Source organism: Spea bombifrons, chromosome 4 (assembly GCF_027358695.1).
Source record: "Spea bombifrons isolate aSpeBom1 chromosome 4, aSpeBom1.2.pri, whole genome shotgun sequence".
NCBI lineage: Eukaryota > Metazoa > Chordata > Amphibia > Anura > Pelobatidae > Spea > Spea bombifrons.
In genome coordinates this window covers 101,959,690-101,981,098 of record NC_071090.1, presented here as the reverse complement: position 1 = coordinate 101,981,098, position 21,409 = coordinate 101,959,690, and the positions used below count along the sequence as shown (strand labels likewise).

The 21,409-nt window shown below is 41.1% G+C and overlaps 1 protein-coding gene across 1 annotated transcript; it reads left to right on the top strand.

The window, feature by feature from the left end:
• The first annotated feature begins 7,389 nt into the window (after nt 1–7,389).
• Nucleotides 7,390–20,389, top strand: DDHD2 (DDHD domain containing 2). The gene is made up of 17 exons (XM_053463044.1): nt 7,390–7,551; nt 10,238–10,432; nt 11,312–11,502; nt 12,044–12,133; nt 12,394–12,514; nt 12,987–13,076; nt 13,391–13,532; nt 14,345–14,553; nt 14,766–14,836; nt 14,944–15,066; nt 15,491–15,583; nt 16,984–17,097; nt 17,484–17,639; nt 18,379–18,481; nt 18,797–18,961; nt 19,623–19,779; nt 20,278–20,389. Exons 2-17 carry the CDS (start codon nt 10,240–10,242, stop codon nt 20,357–20,359), a joined length of 2,100 nt encoding a protein of 699 aa, XP_053319019.1. The 5' UTR covers nt 7,390–7,551; nt 10,238–10,239; the 3' UTR covers nt 20,360–20,389.
• Nucleotides 20,390–21,409: the final 1,020 nt, after the last annotated feature.

Sequence of the window (21,409 nt, the reverse complement as noted above, 5' to 3'; positions counted from 1 at the left end):
AGGGGGTTCACAGCACTCCTACGGAGGAACCTATGGAAATAGGCACGATATACCATTTGTCCAACACCATAAAGACAAGGAGAAGGAATCTCTGGCTCTGCCTCTATTGCGGACAAGCGGGTCATCTTCTGCGAACCTGTCCCACAAGCCCGGGAAACGACAAAGCTTAGGGGCCAAAGGAGGAGAACCCCTAAGCACATCCATCACTTCTCCTCCTAACCGCATGTTGCTCACAGTTTCGCTTAGGTGGCAAGACCACTCCGTGGTCACCCAAGCTTTCATTGAATCTGGGGCGGTCTGGGTTTTTCTCGACAAGCGTTGGGCACTAAAACATCGGGTGCCTTTGCGCATCAAACAGACTCCCTCCGTAGTTAACACAGTGGATGGCCACCTTTTGGGCCCTGGGGTCATTACTTGTCCCATATTGGAAGGCCATTCATTTGCGTGTCTCGGCCCTTACTGATAAGAAAATCCCCCTTCACGCCAGAATTTTATCTCCTCTACCATATGCCTCTCAATCTCATGGTTTACATCCTCCGTTGTGCGTCACCTAGTCACTGCAGCGAAGGCATTAATCCCTTTACACTGGGGCAAAGACTCCTCCCTCAGTAGGTGAGTGGATTCAAAGGGTAGAACAGACGTGGATCCTGGAAGAGTTGGTCCACTCGGCCACTGATGCAGCAGACCGTCCCCATAACATCTGGTTTCACTGGGTGGCATCTCTCACTGCCTCTAGTCCTAAACCCTTAACTGAGCAGTAATGGACCAGGCTTTCCGCAAGCCCCCCCCCCATTTTTTTCCCCTGTGTGTGTATATGTGTGTTTGTCTGTTCGAGTAGAGCAGATGGGGCAATCAGGGATTGTAAATCTTTTGGATAGTCAATTAAATAACAATGAAATACAATTATTATAAAGAGGATTAAAAATTGCACTTGCAAGGGAACCCAATCAGTTTGATTTGTTTATAGACACAAATATTTAAGAAAATTGGCAGTAAAAAGTTTTGGGGAAAGAGACCAACATACATAGCAAAATATGGAAAAATTGAATATATTGAGGTCTTTTCCAATTTAATTTTGAGAGATTTTGAGAAATTAAGCACTGAACAAAAATCATTTAACCTCACTAAAGCAGAGCAATACTCATTAAGGGAACTGAAGAAAAAACACGATATTGTGGTGCAGATAAGGGGGGGGCTACGGTTATACGTAGCCGTACATATTACATACAAGAACATCTAGGTGATGAAAGTACATATAAAAAGTTAGAAAGCAATCTAACGAAAAAATTTTGTAAACGTTTACATGAAAAGAGGAATATTAACAAAACAAGACTACCAATACTTGAAGGAAGAACACCCCAGAGTCCCAGTTTTTTATTATTTACCTAAAATTCACAAAAATAGAAAGACACCACCGTGTAGACCCATTATAAGTGGGATTAATTCCCTGACATGTAATACATCGGAATATGTTGATTGCTTTTTGCAGAAATATGTACCGAAAATCCCTTCATACATCATCAAAGCACACTACACACTTAATATGCTAGAATCAATAACATGGTCCCATGGGTGGCTATGGGCTACAGTAGTTGTATCCTCCCGTTATACTGTAAGACAACCAAGGAATAGAAGCTGTAAATAAGACTCTCACAAAGGATCCAGAGATCACCACGATACAAAAGGATTTTATTTTGAACTGCATTGATTTTATTCTAACACACAATTACTTTTGGTTTGAGCACCATTTTTACCTTCAACTATGTAGCACAGCCATGGGTACCAGGTTCGCGCCAAGTTATGCCAACCTGTTCGTAGCAGAATGGAAAGAGGAATGTATATGGCAGAACAACCCTTTTGGCGCGAACCTTGTACTATGGAGACGGTACATTGATGATGTGCTTATAATATGGAAAGGCACACAAGATCATTTACATTTATTCATAGAATACATTAATACAAATAATTTTAATTTAACGTTTACTTCTATCATACAACAGGACTCTGTTTCTGGATGTAGAATTGTACACAGAGGATAACAGAATCCACCCCAGAAATTGTGTTAAACCTACAGATGCCAACAGTTTTATTTAATACACGAGCCGTCACCATCCAGCATGGCTTGACAACACCCCAGTCGTTTTCGGAAATCCCATTTGTCCGTCCAGGTTGCATAGAAGTTGAATTAAAATGGTGAGATTCTCCACCACTTAGTGTAGGTAAAATGGCAGCTGCAGCGGCGAATGAAGATTTTTGTACTGCGCACATTAATTTTTTTGTCCAATGTTGCATTTGTTCGTTATTTGAACAGAGGAGGAGTCTGGGTTCCAGGAGAGTTGGTTGTACTTCTATTTGGCAGATGTGTCTGGAGCAACAATAAAAAGGTAACCGAGAGGCATTGTCATACCTATGAAGATTATTGGACTTGAGGAAGCCCACAGGCGAAACGCGTATCGGTGACTGGGGAGAGGACAGTTAAGTATTAATTTTATTACTGAGTTTTAATATATTTGTTGTATATGAATATTAAATATATCTTTAGGCTACAAGCTGTGCATTCTATACTCGCCTACCCCATCCATTGCTTTGGTGTCCAAACAGTTCACCCTAAAGGGGGAGTGCTGCCCTAAATCAGCACAGTGCTGTTTACACCTGGAGCCAGGTAAGGCGAGAGCCCATTTTGGCCACCTTTTTCTGTTTATGCTGCTAAACATCGTTGTTGTACTGCTCTATGAAGGCTTTTATCCATGGCAGATTTCCAAATTCCAGCTATAGATGGGTGTGTGATTCCTATATCACACTAGGAGACAGACTGGAGTCAGTTGCATTAACTCCAAAGAATATTTTTAACCCTACAAGGGTGAGTCCTTAGGGAGGCCAGATACAACACAATTAGAGTTATTAATTTACTGATGTACGAGGACAAGAATAGACTTCCCTTTGCTCTAATCTCTACGGATGCCGAAAAGGCATTTAATAGAGTTGCGTGTATTAAATGCACTACGGATTGAAGGGATTTTGTTTTTTTACTTAGATAACCCAAGACTGTCCTTTTCTCATCTCATTAGGCTACCTTGGACGACTTTTGCGTCCTCCCCAAAACCTGTTGACCTGTGTCTTTTACCCGGTGGGAGGGCGACTGGTCAACTCAATGAATAGCGGAAGTTAATGCTTTTAACAGGCTGTATGCACCTCTGGCGTTCATTCGGATGATTTTATCTCTTTCGACTAGACTTTACATGTGAACACGGTACTTTGGCAACACCTTGAAGCAATTACATTTTATTTCATTTCTTTTAATCTTTATTTTACTGTTTACTATATGTCCCCCTGACTCATGATCTGTGTTCCCTCGCACTTAGCTTTATTATTAATTCACCAGAGCATGTGTTTTATTCATTTTCTTTCCACATTGGGTCTATAAGGTAAACATTCCAAGATGGTAGACCGGGACTGAATGTAGGACCAAATATGGCTGTAAAAATATAGGATGGAGCATGGGCATCTTAAGATGATGAACTGGATATTACTAGCCATCCTCTTTTTAACACAGCAGAGCGCAAACACAGGTGTCACTGCACTAAGACCAGTTACCCCTCAGGAGCCTGCTCTTTTTGTCACTCGCTGTGAACGCCTCCCTCGAGCTCCCACTTACACTCAGCTCCTCCATCAGGCTGACAGCCACACTGTTATCCTGTAGCCTCATCAGGTGGACTACTATTTAGTTACATGTCAGCTTTAATATTACGCGATAAGACAAGCTACGAGTATAAATATATTTAATGTAGTATGACTTAGACGCCTATTCCCGCGTGACAATTGTTTTTATATTCATGATGAACACACTTTTTATTTCATTTAACAGCAGCTTCTCTCGGTGTAATGATCATCCATCACCAAAAGGCAGCAAGCCCCAAATATATCATATAATGGTCATGCCAACCCCGAGCCCAGCTGGTCACATAGTGGCCGTTTCACTAGAACCCTCTATTACCTAGTTTATGCTAGTCTTGATGGTTTCTCACATCCACTCTATCCAAATAATTGGCATCTCTTTGGCTTCAACGTGCCTTTCTATCCCTTAGTTTCTTCTAGTGTCATTGGTTTTACTGGGACATTCTATATTCTAGTTGCTCCATCGTTACTACTGGCTCTTACGTCCAATTCGGCAATCCTGTCTTGTTAGGACTATTAAAACTATCTCCTGGTTTCCACCAAACTCTATTGTTTTTTCAATCTCCTCTCTCCAATTCGATGACAAAGTTCATGGTTCATTGGGCTGTTCTGTCCCAGAGTTTCCACTGACCTTGATGGTTTCTGCGGGTCACTCTACCCCAGTCATTGACGTGTTCTCGTTGGTATCGCTTTCTACTTGCTCTAGTGTCCCTTGTTTCTACTGGTCACTCTATAGTATACTATTGAGTCTATACCAATAATTTACCCTGACTCGATGGTTTTAGTGAGCTGTTCTATCCCCTAGTTTAGTGTTTAACCTGTTATAGCATAGGAGAGAGGCAAATGCTGACCCCTGCCGGTCACTGGTGCGCATGACAATTCCATTAACTGTATGAAGTTGGAATTTGTTATCCTTTGATGCAGTTGCGTGGACATACTATGTAATTACATGTCAGCTTCAATGGTGTAAATTTGGGATTTGTTATCCTTTTGTGCCATCGTGTAGACTGAGCAGTGGCACCCTTGGAAAGACACTGAGTGCGAGTAACAAAATCATTGTGACCCCATGAGGAAGGAGCTGAGTGTGCGTAATATCACAATGCTGCAGATGACTGAGTAACATCACAGAGGAGCAAAGTATGAGTGACAGCATGAGGGAGATCATCAGCGTGAGTGAGAGCATGAACAAATTTTTTACCCTATACCCAATTTTTTTTACCCTATACCCAATTTTTTTACCCTATACCATTGCAATTACGCCACTGCTGACCTGTCATGGCCTTAATAAAGATTTGGAACTTTGTAATTTTCTTTAAACTGCTCTGAAGCATTTTATTCTTTGTTCTCTTCATGTTTTGGTTTTAATATCCGCTTTTTTTAGATGGATTTTTTTTTTTTTTTTTTTAGATTTGAGTATATCGCGTTAAATAATTTAAACAATCTCATAGGGCAAGGTGGCCTCATTTATTTTATTTTCTACAAACATGCTTAACTTTATAAAGTCCAGATCATTAATCTGTTTTTTGCTAAAATGTTTGCGAATATTCATTTTTTTAGACTGTCGCTTTAGCAAACATTTTGTTTCATTTTATATATTGATTACGTTGACTATTTTATACCCATAAATGTATGTTTTGGGGATATTTATACTCTGGCGGACTCCTCTTTACCTAATGTATCGGTTTGTCTTAGTCTGTCAATTCTCGTCTCGTCATACCCCTTGAATATACGTATTGTACTAAGCGCTGCGTAAATTGTTGGTGCTACATAAATAAAAGATAACGGTCTGTATTTTATTGGACTGCTTATCCTATTATTGTTAGATGCCATTCTCATATGCGCTTTTCACATTATTCCCATTATGACAGGGTGACTTTTTTGTAGCCTTTTCTCTATTTTTGGCAATTATAGGAGATTAGGGTTTAACTTCTAACAGGTGGGCTTCTTCAGCAGATCGCCGAATGTTCCAGACCCGCCACAAATAAGGCCCGACCCATTTAAGATAAGGTATAAAGGGTCTGAGAATTTTTTTTAGAGCTTCATATTACTGCTATGTAACCTGCATGTTCTCTTTGCAAATACATGTCTTCCCATTTTGCTAATTGGCTGTAGCACTTCATTACAGAATGAGGAGTCAGACAGTTTTGCAAACACACCGTTGGATCACGTTCTATTTAACAATAATTTTTTAAATCAGGGAATTATGTTTATATTTAGAATAAAAACTTAATATATTTACTTGTATAATTATTTGCGATTTCTTTCCCTATATTAAACCCTCACATAGAGAGCAGCTCATATATCCATTACTTGGATTTATAATAAAGATGGACTTTTTATTTATGAGTTTTGGCGGATGTTGAATCATTTGATTAGGAGTGCAACCAATCAGCATCTACATAATCTATACACTGGCCACAGATGAGAACGGCCCCGTGGCTTATGTTATTTATCCCAATATGACTTTAACAGCGCAAAGGGGCAAACTATTTACGGGACTATTTAATCCATAGGTATTCAAACCCAAAGAAAAGTACTCCAACTGTAGGAACGTTCAACACAAAGCCTCTTAGTTCATAAAACCAATTCATCCAGCTAAACCAAGTGTGTCTTTTTACCAACTGCAGCTTGAGAATTGTAGTATATTTAAATAATTTTATCTCTGGCTAATAATATATATAGGAGAGGCCCACTGCCCATTTCAGAGACCCCCATGGTCAAAATAAGAATTTTTAGTTACGCTGTCTTTTTTTGGAGGGGGGGTACATTTTATTAATACTATTTTTTTTATTATAAGATCATGAGCCCTATAGGAAAGTTGAAATTAGATCATTGCAGATCTGTAAGCTACACCACAGGTACGTATACAATCGATCTCTTTACCCCTATATCTTTTAGAATTCTCTTTAAATAACTGTAATACAAGTAATTACAGGAGGAGAAATGATAGAACAATAGACCACAATCTAAAACTAGAGGGTCAGATTTAATGTATGGAAGTCTTATTTTACCAAGAGGGTAGTGGATAAGTAGAACAGTCTCTCAGCAGGAGTAGTAGAAGCTTAAAGTGACAAGGGCCACCCAGAACCTAGTACAAGTCCAAAGCTGATTGCTTATGTCAGGTAAACCGGCAGACCAGATCAGTTTATCTGCCATTAAATTCTATATTATAGATATTTATGATTAGTCTATAACTGGCACATCCGACCCACATACCGTAAAATTGTTTCCCTATCTAACCCCTTGCGCTATTTCTTTTAAACATACTCCTCACTGCTTTCCCTGGGGTATAAAACTGAGCATTCTAACTGATTCCAGCTCCTGCCCTGTACTCTGGTTTATTTCCCCAGCATAAATGCGGCAATTCGGAACCTATCTGGCCTAAAGCGCCAAAACTCTCTACCCCTGGCATGCTTTACAGGCCTGTAACCCCTCCTAAGCCATTCTAATTATTATTATTATATAATCAAATTAGTATTGTAAAGAAACCGCTTCCAACACGACGCTCTGACCAACTACCCGCCAACTACACATGCACAGTTTCACGCCCCCGTCTCCAGATCTCGCGAGAACCCGGCAATACCGAATCACGTGACTCTCCAGCTGCGACTATGCCCCAGAATCCGGAAGCCGCTGCACGTCACGGGTGTAATGGGCGGAGCCTATAAGGTGAGTCACTTTTTTTTTTATTATTATTATTATGCAAGCGCGGCGCTTGTCACTGTGCGGACGGTTACTCGGTACCGTTATATGGAGACACATCAGCAGTGCGCGGTCTGGGTAGATACTCGGTGTTGTGGGTGGCCTCGACCTAACGCTTCTTCGTGTAATTCCCTAACTTCTAACGCGTGCGGTTCCCTGCACGGGAACTAACAGGTGGGTAATGCGCAGCATCTGGGTATACATGGGGGGCTGTTACTTTATCCTCAACCCTGCAGACATTTTAAAAAGCTTTTTTTTTTTTAATGAATCAGTAGTGTGTGTGTGTGTGTGTGTGTGTGTGTCAGTCAGTCAGTCAGTCAGTCTGTCTGTCAATGTGTGTGTCTGTCAATGTGTGTGTCTGTCAGTCTGTCAATGTGTGTGTCAATGTGTGTGTCTGTCAGTCTGTCAATGTGTGTGTCTGTCAGTCTGTCAATGTGTGTGTCTGTCAGTCTGTCAATGTGTGTGTCTGTCAATGTGTGTGTCTGTCAATGTGTGTGTCAATGTGTGTGTCTGTCAGTCTGTCAATGTGTGTGTCTGTCAATGTGTGTGTCTGTCAGTCTGTCAATGTGTGTGTCTGTCAGTCTGTGTGTCTGTCAGTCTGTCAATGTGTGTGTCTGTCAATGTGTGTGTCTGTCAGTGTGTGTGTCAGTCAGTCTGTCAATGTGTGTGTTTCTATCACAGTTAAAATGTGAACATTGTATCTTCCCTTAATTTGTGATTGGTTGATTTATTTGTTTAGGAACTCCTGTGACGGCTCTGTTCTAATAACCCTTCTGTAGTCTCACCACGGAGTTCAGAACTGCTAGAATGGTCATGTGACGTTATAAATAACAACCGATACTGTTAATAAGTTATGACAAATAGTGTGTAGCTGAAGATTAAGTGATACCATTGGTTGTTATGGCAATAACACCATTGCAGACACATATGTTGAGAAAACAGCAAAGCCTTTAGTATGTGTGTAGGGATCCAAATAGTTTTAGCTTCACTGCGTTCTTACATGCGTAAATTGGAACAGCCTCCCAGCAGAAGTGGTAGAGGGTAATACGGTGAGGGGATTTAAACATGCACGGGATAGAAATATGTTAGATCTAAGATAATACAAAGGACTGCTTAAGGTCTGAGGCACGCTAGATGGACTGAATGGGTCTGATCTTGTCGTCAAATGCTACGTTGTGTGTCGGTATAATGTATATTTCCTCTCGGATACAGTAGCAATAAGTTGGTGTGATTGTTAGATCCAGGTAGCTTTCCAGTTGTTGCGGAAGTCGAACTCTTGAGATGCATCTTATAGAGGCAGATGGGAAGCAGTGAGAGTTACATACGGAGGTAAACTATAATCCCTGCTAAACCGGGGGGGATTAAGTGCTTGGCCGGCTTCTGATCCTAAGGGATTAACGGAACTACCCGTTCGTGTGCCGGTAAGAGCGTGTAGATCACATCTGGAATTGGGGAACTTCCTTTGGCGGAAGACTGAGTTTAATATTTTGGGCAGCATCAGCGCTAACAGTGGCTCTCTAGCCTTCCCTCGGCTTTCACTCTCATCACCCTCAGCCCGTCTTGTGTGGTGAGTGTGTTAGGGCCTGCAGTAAAGTAGATCAGGTTGGCTCGTTGCTTGGCTTCTCTTTTCCTTATCAAAGCCGTGACGGAGTGCTGCGTGCATTCCGCGTACGGATATCTGTTGAAAAATTGGTAAAATGTAGGTTTTTTTTTGCGTAAAATGTTGCCGTGGCTGCTCCGCCGGAATCCATTTCTGCGTCGGTGTTCTATAATGCGTGTTTACGATCAAGTGTATTTGGACACTCAATCCGTATAAATATATGTGGGTGTAGCGTAACAGTTTTATCGTTGCAAAATCCGAGCATTGGGGACTATTTGTTTCTTGCTCTGAAACAGAAATGAAATCGATCAAAACACCTCCAGCCTCAGAAGGAGAAAACATTATGATTTATTGACTTGTATAGCGCCGTCATATTCCACAGCGCTGTACACTGTGGTAAACAGGAACAGAACAATGCATAATGTAGAAGTAACATCATCCTTATTCAGAGGATCTGCTCATTTCTTGTATCCCGGAGGGAAGGTTGTTTTTATAGCATATTTGTGCTATTCTGAGTAAGGTGACATTTGTCGGCGCACACTCCGGACACAGAGGACACATTTGTCTGAGTGATACTCGGTTATGCCGTGTGTTTCTTTAGCGCTTCTTCCGGAAGCCCCAAGCTGTCTGCAGCTCACAATAAAACAACATGTCATAGTTTTAAGTGAAAAATCGAAACATAAGGAAAAAAAGTATTTCCAGTGTGACTTTTGCGCTATTAATTTTTTTTTTTTTTTTTTTTTTTTTTTTAGTCTTGCAGGTTTTTTGTTTTGTTTATCGGTGTATTTGTGTTTTTAATATTTTTTTTTTAGTGTTTTTTTTTTTTTGAGTAATATGTTGGCCAGAAATATATTGGAAACTAATAAGAGCAATAAACACTACAATGGTGAAAGGCGTGAAGGGTATGGTTTTTTGTCGGTGTGTAGGAGGTACAATGAGTTGTTGAGGGCGTAGTACACGCAGTGACTCACTTCGGTCGGTATTCCCGGATAAGCTAGGGTTTTTGTTCAAGTTCAGCTCATCAAGAATGGAGGAGCGGCAGTTGGAAGCCGGCTTTGTTCTTGTTGCGGGTGACTTGGCTCTGACTTGATGAAGGAAATGGATTTTTTACTCGTATAAACTCTACGCTTTCCAGAACTTCTCATGAAGCTCGACGATCACTTTGACTAAATCTGCAATTAATAGAAATTTTTATTTACGGATTATTATTTTGAATCGTGTTTTGACTGATTGTATGCATCTTTATTTCGTCGTTTGAAGATATGAGCACGCAAGACGCACAGGAGTCGTCGCCCTCCTCGCTGTCCACAAGCTCTTTCGAGATGGTGGAGCCGGCTGAGGTGTACGACCCGGTGATCCCTCACTGGTTTTACCACAAGTTGCAAGACGGCAAGGAAAGCTGGCTGCCGTTCAGCAGGGAAGATTCGCAGGTGCTGGAGGAAGCCTTCTGCTCAGGTACGGCGACCAAAGACGAGCGAGACCGCTCTCTGAGTGCAGGTGACTGGGGTTGTGGTTGTCCACTCTGGCTTGTGTCACAATTGGCAACCATAGTCACAAATTGGCTATGGAAGGCAAAAGGGACAGTTCATTCTTATACTGTATATTCTTTAATACGGTGGATCCAAAATGCAATTGCATTTAAGCGCCAGAAACTATTGCTTTCCGAGCTAAGATTTCGTGACAAATAGAAGAATAATATAACAGTGAAGTTCTGTGTTTATCACAAAAGTCGAATGGGGTAAAGTTCCCCTTTTGAATGATTTGATTATTAAATCACTATAGTGCCTTTTAGCCTACAACTTGTACCAGTCCGTGGCTACTCGGTGTGCTTTAGCTATATGCTGTTGGCCGGCTAGCTAAACTGCTGCATTGTGTGTGTAATTGGATTTGAGGATAATCTTATAATTAAGATTAAGATAACAAGTGATGAGCGTTTAAAAGTCTATAATCTTTGCACAATAAGTAATGCAAAGAGAAGGGGACTGGGAACACTACTTTGGCACCTAGGAAGGTATTGGCCTTCTAATGGGGAACCAATGAGAATGTTTGTAGCATTGGGGGCTTATTCCAGTTAGCCCCCACATCCTACGTAACCAATCCCTGCCTTCCATATTATTGGTGCTTCTTCCTCTGGATTTTTTGGTTGCAAAGCTAAAACTTTACAAATACACATGCCATTAACCGCATAGATTTCTTACTAATAACTTTATATATTTTTAGCGATGTTAACCGTTCTCGGCTTATCGCTTTCATTTATCTTGGTTACCCTAACCACAGAAGCGGAGAACGAAGACAGTTTGCAGTCATGGGATTGTCCTTTGCTTCTTCCTTCAGGTCGTAACCCACAAAGTATCGTGATCCCAACCTGCGGGGGGCGGTATGACGTATATTTCGGCAGTCGGAAACGCCGGGCGGTGTACTGGGAGGAGGCAGAGTCGGAGGTGCAGCGGTGTACTTGGTTTTACAAAGGAGAGAAAGATAATAAATACGTCCCGTATGCCGAGGACTTCAGCCAGGTGCTAGAGGTAAGGAGATGAGAATATGAAAAAGTGTAGAGCTCAAGGACACGTTCATTTTTTTTTTACATCATGTGTTTTTTAGGTAATAAATAAAATAAAAAGGAACTGCTGGCAGCTGATTGACACAGTTTTACCTCAATCCATGCTCGCATCAATTCTCAAAACTACACAAATAACTAAAGCTGATTGCTACACTGGGGAAAATCTATTGCATGCCTGTGTTGTTTCTATGGTATTATCAGGTTATACAACCCCATCTTATGTCTACTAATTATAATTAAAGCAAAACTTTGTGTTGTAATCAAAGCACTCAAAGGGTTCAACTATTCCAGCCACGCAAATTATCGAGTGCGTATATGTAGGCATTACATATATATATATATATATATATATATATATATATATATATGAAATGTATTAGTCCTACTTCATCTTTGGTATATACAGGAATGCTAAGCGGTACCAGTTGAGAGCTTGTCGTAATAAAACAAATAGAAGAAACAGGCCAAACATAACCTTTGAATTCTGGTGTTTTGTCTTCCCGCAGGATGCGTACATGCTGGCTGTAACCCAGAACCAGTGGAAGAGAAAACTAGAATCACCCTCCAGGGACATAATAATTCTGCATAACCCAAAGGTATTCTTTATTCATGTTTTATTGGGTTTCCAAAAGGGTTGAGCTGACATTGGCCATATAATGAATGTGATACATCGTTAATGTAGGGGATACTGGCTGCTCCTTATAATGCATGGTTTAGTATATAAACCTCTGTTACTCAGCCCTCCAGATAGCCCCTTTTTATTTTTAGCCCTGTGACCACACTTGTTGGGATGTCTGGACTGAGACGGAAAGTCTTACTCTTACAGACATCGTAATGTCCCATCTTGTTTATGCAGCTCATGGTTCATTACCAGCCCACGGGAATGCCAGATGTATGGGGAGCTACCCAAAGTGAGCAGGGCCGACCTCGGACAGTCAAGAGAGGAGTGGAGAACATCTCTGTTGAAATACCCAGTGGTAAGGAGAGCTTCTGTACGCAAGTCTGCAGCAGTCTCCCAAAACCATTGGAGCGTTCCTGCTCATTGCGCCACATGTAGCACTTTGATCCAGATTTGTTCTTTATGGCAGATGTCTATAGTTTTTTCCCTTTATTGCAGATTTAGATCATGAATTGCTCAATGAATGTCTCTCTCTGTACTGCTATTTTTTAAAAAGCAATATATTTCATGATATGTAATGCAATTGGAAGAAGTATTAATGGCAGATTTCCCAAACATCTCATTATAGTAAGTATTTGGCTGTGGTAACGTTAGTAAGTGCCAGGAACAAGACCCAGTTGAATTTCTAAATGACTTAATGAATTATTTACTTAGGCTTTACCTTCTTTCAGCGGCTTTGTTTTGTTTATAAATGTCTTATATGCTCCAAAATTTTCCATACATTTGTCATCTCCTGGTTTGTGAACTTCTATATGTATTTTCCTGCACAGGAGAACCATCGCAGATAGATCACTTGATGTTCATGGTCCATGGCATTGGTCCAGCATGTGACCTTCAGTTCCGAAGCATTGTGCAATGTGGTAGGTCAATTCTTTTCCACCGGTTTTATTTTACTACTATGTAGGGTATGGCTGTCAGGCCCGTTCTGCCTTTGACAAGTCTTCTGGTAGAAGTGGAAAGAGTCTGGCCGCATGCAGACTTTCCTGTTCAGAGAGTAAGTCATGGCCTAACCTGGCCATGACACGTGTTGTCTCTGAATTCCAGTTATTACTGTTAATTGTTTTAAATAGTGCCATCATATTCCATTGCACTGTACAGATACTTCATTTCCAGCCTAGGCTTATATCCATGGGGCAACTGAGTTGAGCGTTTATTTAACCCTTGTGTCTTTCAGTGAGTGATTTCCGGCATGTGGCCTTGAACCTGCTTCACGCTCACTTCAAAAGGGCTGAGGAGCAGGAGCTGATCGGCCGGGTAGAGTTTCTCCCTGTAAACTGGCACAGTGCCCTCCATGCTGATGCTACCGGCGTGGACAAGTGAGTGGGCCGCTGTCTTCTGTACTCAATCCGTAATCCACAAAGTGTCTTGGATTAGTTCTGGGGCGCCAGGCGGTCTGAGCAATGCACCTCAGGCACTGAAACAGACACAGTGGAAAGCATTCTGGACGTGCATGTACCTCCAAAATAATTTACTAAGGGAAATATATAATCTGGTGGCAACTAGCCCAACTTGGAGAGACACGGGTAAAAAATAAAATCCGCGCACGGCAAGCTGAACATTACGACATTTGGTGGCCACTGGCCATAATGCCTCAAAGCTGCTTAACATCCCCAGTCCGGCAACCTGTTTTTATTATTTTCAAGGGTTTGTATGTGTATTAATAACAGTTATATTACATTATTACATTCTGTAGTGCTATTACAAAAGTAAAATTAAAAGAAAAACATTAACATTTGCAATATATAAAAGAGGGCCCTGCAAACCACAATAAAAGTACAAGTGTGTCCCATCATGCAAGCAGAAGGTATACACAATAGTGTCCTGTACTGGAAAACAAAAATACAAGAAATGGGAAAACGCAGCCCAAAATGAAACATAAGGGCAGGATATTTTCTGACAATTTGCTATAAATCTATTCTTCGCTTTAATTGTGTGTCTGTTCTGGGCTTCCTCCAAGTTGAGATTGTGAAGGCGGCATTTCATGTGTTTTAAATTTTACTGAGAATAGTCACTGATACAGAGGATCACATTATAATCACATGATACTTTGTATTCTTCAGACATAAGCTGTGTTGGGACAGAGTATTTTGCTAAATTCCTAGAGGTAATAATTCTGTGCTTCTTGCAGCGACATCCAGAGGATAACTCTCCCCAGCATCAGCCGTCTGCGCCATTTCACCAACGAGACCCTTTTGGACCTGTTCTTCTACAACAGCCCGACATACTGTCAGACCATCGTGGACACTGTGTGTGGGGAGATGAACCGGATATACCAGATTTTCCTGGAGAGGAACCCCACATTCAAAGGACGTGTGTCTGTGACCGGACACAGCCTCGGTACGGCACGCAGAATGCACCTGTATTGACCAAAATGTCTTTGAGTTTGTAACCAGTGCCTCGTTGCTGGGCTTTTAACTGATGGCATATTTCAATTCCAATGTTTTATTTAACTGAAATATGTTTATCTTTCTAAGTTGAAGTAGACGTATAGTGTTTGTGTGTCTGTGTATGTAACACAGTATAACCTGTGGATTTTTTTCCCCCTACAGGATCACTCATTCTTTTTGACTTACTCACAAACCAGCCTGATACCACACAGGGTTGTCATGTCCAAACCAAGGTAGTTAGTTGTAACGGCCAGCGTCCATCTCGTTTACTATGCAGACATTTAACCTGGCTATCCCGGCACCCGTCTCCCCGAGGTAAACCCCATTCACTGTCTTGCAGCTGCAGGCACAAGGAGCCGGACCCTTGGAAGATAGTCAGCCGCTTGCCACCCTTCTACAGGAGCTGGAGCTTACTGAATTCCAGGCTTTGTTTCAGAAGGAAAAGATGGATGTGAACAGCCTGGTAGTCCTAATTCTAATTACAGTTTTATAATGTGATTTATTTTTTATCATGTTAAATTGTAGCAAATAATCCTAACTAATGACTTGTATATTTATCAGGCGCAGAATAATGTCATAGAGTAGTGTCTCTGGCTGGCATAATTCATAGTTAAATTCATGAGAATATAGTAAATTTAGGTTGGAAGTCTTTGATCTCACCTGCAAACTCATGGTTTAGTGAATGAACCCCTTAGATGTTCTTATGGGTGAGAATCGACAATCTGTACAGCCTGTGTAACTTAGTACGTTTTTTAACATAATAAAATTCAGAATGTTCTTATGTGCTCTTAATTGGTATAGTTTTGTTTACCGGCAGTTTGTAAGGTTATTTTTTACCATTAGAACGCGTTACATCTGTGTCTGCTCTGTGGTGTCTTCACTTGTAGGCTTTGTGTTCAGAACAGGACCTTAAAGACTTGGGGATCCCACTAGGGCCACGGAAGAAGATCCTACACTATCTAAATCTCAGAAGACAGCAGGTAATTGGGTGTCCACATGATGGTCTCTCCCCATTAAGTTATCTCTGGCATGTTATTTTACTAATTTTTGATTTATTGTTGCCCTCTATGAATATCCTCATACATGATTTGGGCTCTGTGTTTCAGCCTTGTTATAACAACTGTGCGTGTGTGTGTGTATGTATGTGTGTATATATGTGTGTGTATATGTATGTATATATGTATATATATATATATATATATATATATATATATATATATATATATATATATATATATATATATATATATATATATATATATATATATATATATATATATTATTCCTGGCCACTCTGTATGGCAGAATTACATGTGGATGGTGACGGGCACAAGTCACCTTATCACCGGGGCTCATCCCTTAGTATAAATGAGTGGCTTTGTACCTAGCGGATCCGCAGCCCCGTAATGAAATCCGAGTCCGTAAGGGGAGATCTGAGAGGACGGTCACGTTTCCTGGAAGGATAATTTGTGCGTTTTCATGTCATATGACCTAATCCACAGAGGCACAGTACAGTTTACATCACACAGGATTCTATTTAGAATAATGTCACACTTTTACCCACTAGTAAGGTTTATGTAATCGCGGCTGTATCTACATTTAGATCATTACTCAAGTTTGGCTTCCAATAGGCGCATGAGAGCTGAATTATGAAAGGCCCGTGAAACCAGGCATTCTGCCAACCATGTGTCCTGGAGGTCGCCTTTCTTCATCCTCTTCCAGCCCAGATAGTTGGTTAAAGGCCGCAGGAGGAGAGTGGAAATTAGAGCAGAGAGCGGTGCGTCTGATAGCTCTGTGCAGGAGGTCGTGTGTTTTTTTTATAGTCCTATAAACTAAATACACCTATCTCATGGCGTTTTCAGATGAAACAGGCCCTGCGTCATTATTCTTCCCCATTATCTATCTGCTATTAAGTTGCTGATTATTCTAGACGGCCTTTGTAAAGCTTCTGCGTGGGAAATTAATTAGATAAAAACGCAACTTCCATGAACTTAAGCAAGGATGTCCAAGACACTGAAGGCCAAACAAAAAAAGCACAAGCTGTTATAGGCTTTAATGAAGGATTTTGGTTGGCCATTGCAGGGCGAGGTGTCTACTATGTGAGCAGTAGAAAGACGGCAAAGCTGGGCGGAACCAATCGTTGAAGACGGGTTTTTAAATGATTTGAGCCATAAATATTTAGAAGAGCTGTCGGGTTTTCATGATTGATATTGGACTTCGAGGATGGGGGGGAATAAGGCTGTCTTTGTTGTGTATTACTGATACGGAGAAATGGGTTCAAAGAGGTGACTTTGGGGCATTCTTGAGGGGTTGGGTTACTAAAATGAATATCCATGAAGATGGATATTGCTTTAGTTTCTTGTCTGTTCTGGTTTTACAGGACTGCTCTGCACAGGGCACCAACACGGGCTCCGACCACAAGCAACCACCGTTTGCCTCCGGCGGTACCCTCAACGTGGTGAATTATGAGTATTTCGATGTGGGCATTGGGCAGGTGAGAAACTGAAGTGAAGAAATACTCGGGTTTGTGTAATCTGCAATTAGAAGATTTCCCTGATTTTGGAACCAATGCATAAATACCATGCCTGTCCTGATAATTTACAACCAGATCACCTTACATTAGAAACAAACCCAGCGCTGTCTGAGCCTGTCCTGATAATCTGCAGTCACATCCCCTTACATTACATACAAACCCAGCACTGTCTGAGCCTGTCCTGATAATCTGCAGTCACATCCCCTTACCTTACATACAAACCCAGCACTGTCTGAGCCTGTCCTGATAATCTGCAGCCAGAGACCCTTACATTAGATTTAAAATGAAAAGCATATATTGTCATTGCGTTACCGTTTCTATTTCTTATTTTGATTCTTTCCTCCTAGGTTTCCATCACATATCCTCAGCTGAACTTCCACCCTGAAATCTTCTTTGCTTGGGGGTCCCCCATTGGAATGTTCCTCACTGTGCGAGGCTTAAAGAGGATCAATCCGAAGTACCAGTTCCCAACATGCAAACGTTTTTTCAATATATACCATCCAGTCAGTATTATTCCTTTTTAATGAGAACTTTATATTTTGGACACTTTCGCTTTTTTATGTGTTTAGTAAATATCTAAGCAGTGGACAGAACACGGTGTGTAACTGTGTTTTTGGCTTCATAGCTATGTGTAAAATCACATCATAGAAACATGCCATGTGTATTTTTCACCAATATACTTGAACCATAATAGCAATCATAAACTTAAATATGACTATTTTGGGGAAAATTGCTTTTGAAATAGCAAAACGTTACTTGTAATTATTGCCCAATAACTTGCAGAAAAAAGCAAAATAACATAAAAGCATTGGGTATTTCTAAACTCAGAACAAATAGTAGAATCTATTCAGGAGGTTTTTTTTCATTAGTTTTTGCAGATGAGTAAAAGATTTTTCAAATAAAAGTGAGAAAAAGTCCTTTTTAACAAAAAAAAATCACCATATTTTATCTTTTCTTTATAGTAAATTAGATGATATGATAAAAATAATGGTATCTAAAGTAAGCCCTGCTTGTCCAATATATAATGTGTGGGGGTGCACAAAATGAGAGAAGAAAATTACAGCAACACTGAAAAATGTTGGTCATTAAGGGGTTAATATGTAAAAGAACCCGCACCTCCAAGAGAGTAATGCTCTCAGTGATGCTCTCCGAATCTCTGTACACGGGAAAGCTTTAGAAACCCGTGTTTATTAATGTAATTGCCGATATTCCTCACACGCTGCCTCCGTAATGTGATTGCAGTTTGATCCCGTTGCTTACCGGATCGAGCCTATGGTGAACCGAGAGGAGGAGTTCGAGCCCATGCTGATCCCCCACCATAAGGGGAGGAAGCGGATGCATTTGGGTAACGTCCTAATTCTACTCCGACAATCGATGCCTCCTGTTAGAAGTATTATCGTTGGTATTTTCCTCTATGTCACGCTTATCTCTTGTTAGAGTTGATGCTTGAGCGTAACATCCGTGGTATGGGAGGAGATGTGGGGAATATTCTGGTCCACGGCATGGAGGTGAAAGGGGTTATAGCTGCCCCCTCCAAGGCTTTTAGTATGGACCTTGCACCTGTCATCATGCACCATTACCTACAGTAGCACTAGAGATTAACCGAACTGTTCATCGTAAGTCTAGGAGTTTGCCTAACTTGCTTCCCTGGTTTCTGTAGAACTGAAGGAAGGCCTGACCCGGATGGGCACGGATATCCTGGGCTCGCTGCGTATAGCCTGGCAGACCTTCACCCGGCCCCCTCTGCCGTCTTTACCACCTCCCACTGCCGAGGCTGCCGTGCTGTCGGGGTCTGACCTCCCCTTGGCCCCTGATGGCAAAACCAGTAAGTGTCACCGGAGAAGACCTGTCACTCCTACCCCATACGACTTCACAAAATCATGTTTATGTCATCAGATCGCTTTGTGTTATTTTGGTTTTACAAGCCAGCATTAAATTTAATCACCAAATAAACCTTGTATACGCCGGTGGTCTCCTCTCCCACCAAGATGACTGCTTCAACAATTCTAGTGCTGGGTGTTGGGACGCGTTTCCCCACCTTAAGAGGCCAAGCCGATACTTGTAGGTTTTCTTTATCAAATATGTTTTTACAGGACAAATGAAGCTATTCACGGGCACTTAGTTTAAGTCATACATTATTATCATTTATTGTTTTATATATACATCACATAATATAATGGCACAAATACAAAAGAACAAGAAACCCCATTTGTTTTCTTTTCCTCAATATTTTCTATAAATATTAAACCAAATGGTGAAGGTAAGAAAAACATTATTGTTTCCGTAAGCCCCCACATCCTTGGTAAATGTATTCTGTATATGTTTTTATACATACAGGGAGGGGGCTGTGTACACCAGCTCAGGGTAGGCACACGTAAGTCGAGGTCACGTTTCATAATTCAAGATAAAATGTAGGAAGAAAACACACAATTACGCTATTGGTGCGCCTGCTTTGGAGGAATACAAACACTTGTGGTCTCTTGCAGCTGAGAATGAAGCTCCAGCTTGTGTGAAGGAGGACCCCCCACAAATTGACGTTGGGATGTTAAACGGGGGACACCGTTTTGATTATGTTCTCCAGGAGAAGCCAATTGAAAGCTTCAATGAATATCTGTTTGCGCTGCAGAGCCACCTCTGTTACTGGTAATACAAGCTGGATATGATGCGATATGAATTCATATATAATGAGCTCACAGAATCCCTAACGTCTGTGTTGTGATCCTAACCCTGGTCCGGTTCTTTTTAATTGTCCGTGTTCATAGAAATGCGTTAAAGGCATTGTTTCATGTAGACGAAACTTTGTGTTCTCTAGTTCATTAAGTAAATGAAGAGGTCTGAAGGTTTAATAAATAAGGTTTTTTTTAAAAACTTTTTCCGTTTCTATAGTAACAACGTATTGGCGTCTGCTTTTATTTCTTATGATAATGAACTGTTCCCAGGGCAATATTTCACTTGATCACATAATTATTTCAGCCCGTACAAAATAACGTAGCGGACGGATTCGGGGATAGGTTGTCTTTAATAGACAAAACTGGGTCTTTTTGTGATGTTCCAATGAAAGACTAAAGACTGCTGCTTTTACTTATATATTGCATTGGTTGTTTACGGCAGGTGAAATCTAATTTTTCCTCCCCTCTGCAGGGCATCTGAAGACACTGCACTGCTATTTCTAAAAGAGATTTATCAAACTATGGAGATAAGCATGGATCAGCCGTTAACATAAACCTGCATCCCAGGGTTATCTGGCAAAGAAGAGGTTAAGAAGAAAATCCATCTGGTGAGAACTTATTCTCTGTTCAATTGGTGCAAATTGGAAGATGTAAAGTGAACCTTGAGCTGTAGATTTCAAATCATGGTTTCTTTCAGTCATAATATATGCCGTAGCCCTTTCAGGGTGTCCAAGGTCCGAGTCCTCGAGCGTTGTAAACTTTTTCAGCATTCAAATGTCAAACATAGAATATGGCGGCAGAATAAGACCCATTCCGCCCGACTAGTCTGCCCATTTTACCTGCTGTAAAGACTTGGATCTTAATCAGTCCTTGATCTTTTGCGTATATTATAGTATATTATATACTATTCCATACATATTTAAATATCATCACTCCATTAGCCTCTACCACTTCTGAGGGGAGGCTGTTCCATTTATCTACCATGATCGTCCCAAAGCTCTTGGCTGGTGTCGGATTAGTTGTAGATCATTAAAAACTGAGAGGATGATTTGCATTTAAATTGCAAACGAGACTAATGGAACTTTGGATTCCAGGTACCCCGGGATGAAGGTCCCTCGCAGACTGTGTTCCTGCCCTCCCGGGATGCAGGGTGTGGAAGTCTATCATGGCGTCTTATGCCCGGGAGACGTGACTGCAGACACCCCTGGTTCCTCTTGTTCTGGTGGATTCCCACTTCGCTTGCAATAACACCTGAAGTTTCTTTCTTCACTTAAATCCTATAATCTGCTCCCTGTATAAAAGCAGCGGTTTCCCAGCAATTGGTGCGGTTCTCGTCGGTTGAGGCGGACTATACCCGTTCTTTGCAATGTAAAGGTTTGTCTCCATAGGCAAATAAGCAGATCATAATACCGTTTGAAAGAAAACTTGAATTCCTTTGGACCCGAGGCGCACCTAAAAAATCCGAGTTAGCCTCACACCCCGTACAGACTAAGTTCTTACCACCATGATAGAATGAGAAGTCTGGCTTTACCACCCCTGAAATCGTATATTTATATAGTTTACCAGTAAAATCTTTACAGAGATGTGTGAAATATTTACACTTT

Coding starts and splice junctions, on each gene's coding strand:
- DDHD2 (XM_053463044.1), top strand. CDS start 10,240: ATGAGCACGCAAGACGCACAGGAGTCGTCGCCCTCCTCGCTGTCCACA. Junction 13,533..14,344: donor GATGCTACCGGCGTGGACAA/GTGAGTGGGCCG, acceptor TGCTTCTTGCAG/CGACATCCAGAGGATAACTC. Junction 14,554..14,765: donor TGTGACCGGACACAGCCTCG/GTACGGCACGCA, acceptor TTCCCCCTACAG/GATCACTCATTCTTTTTGAC.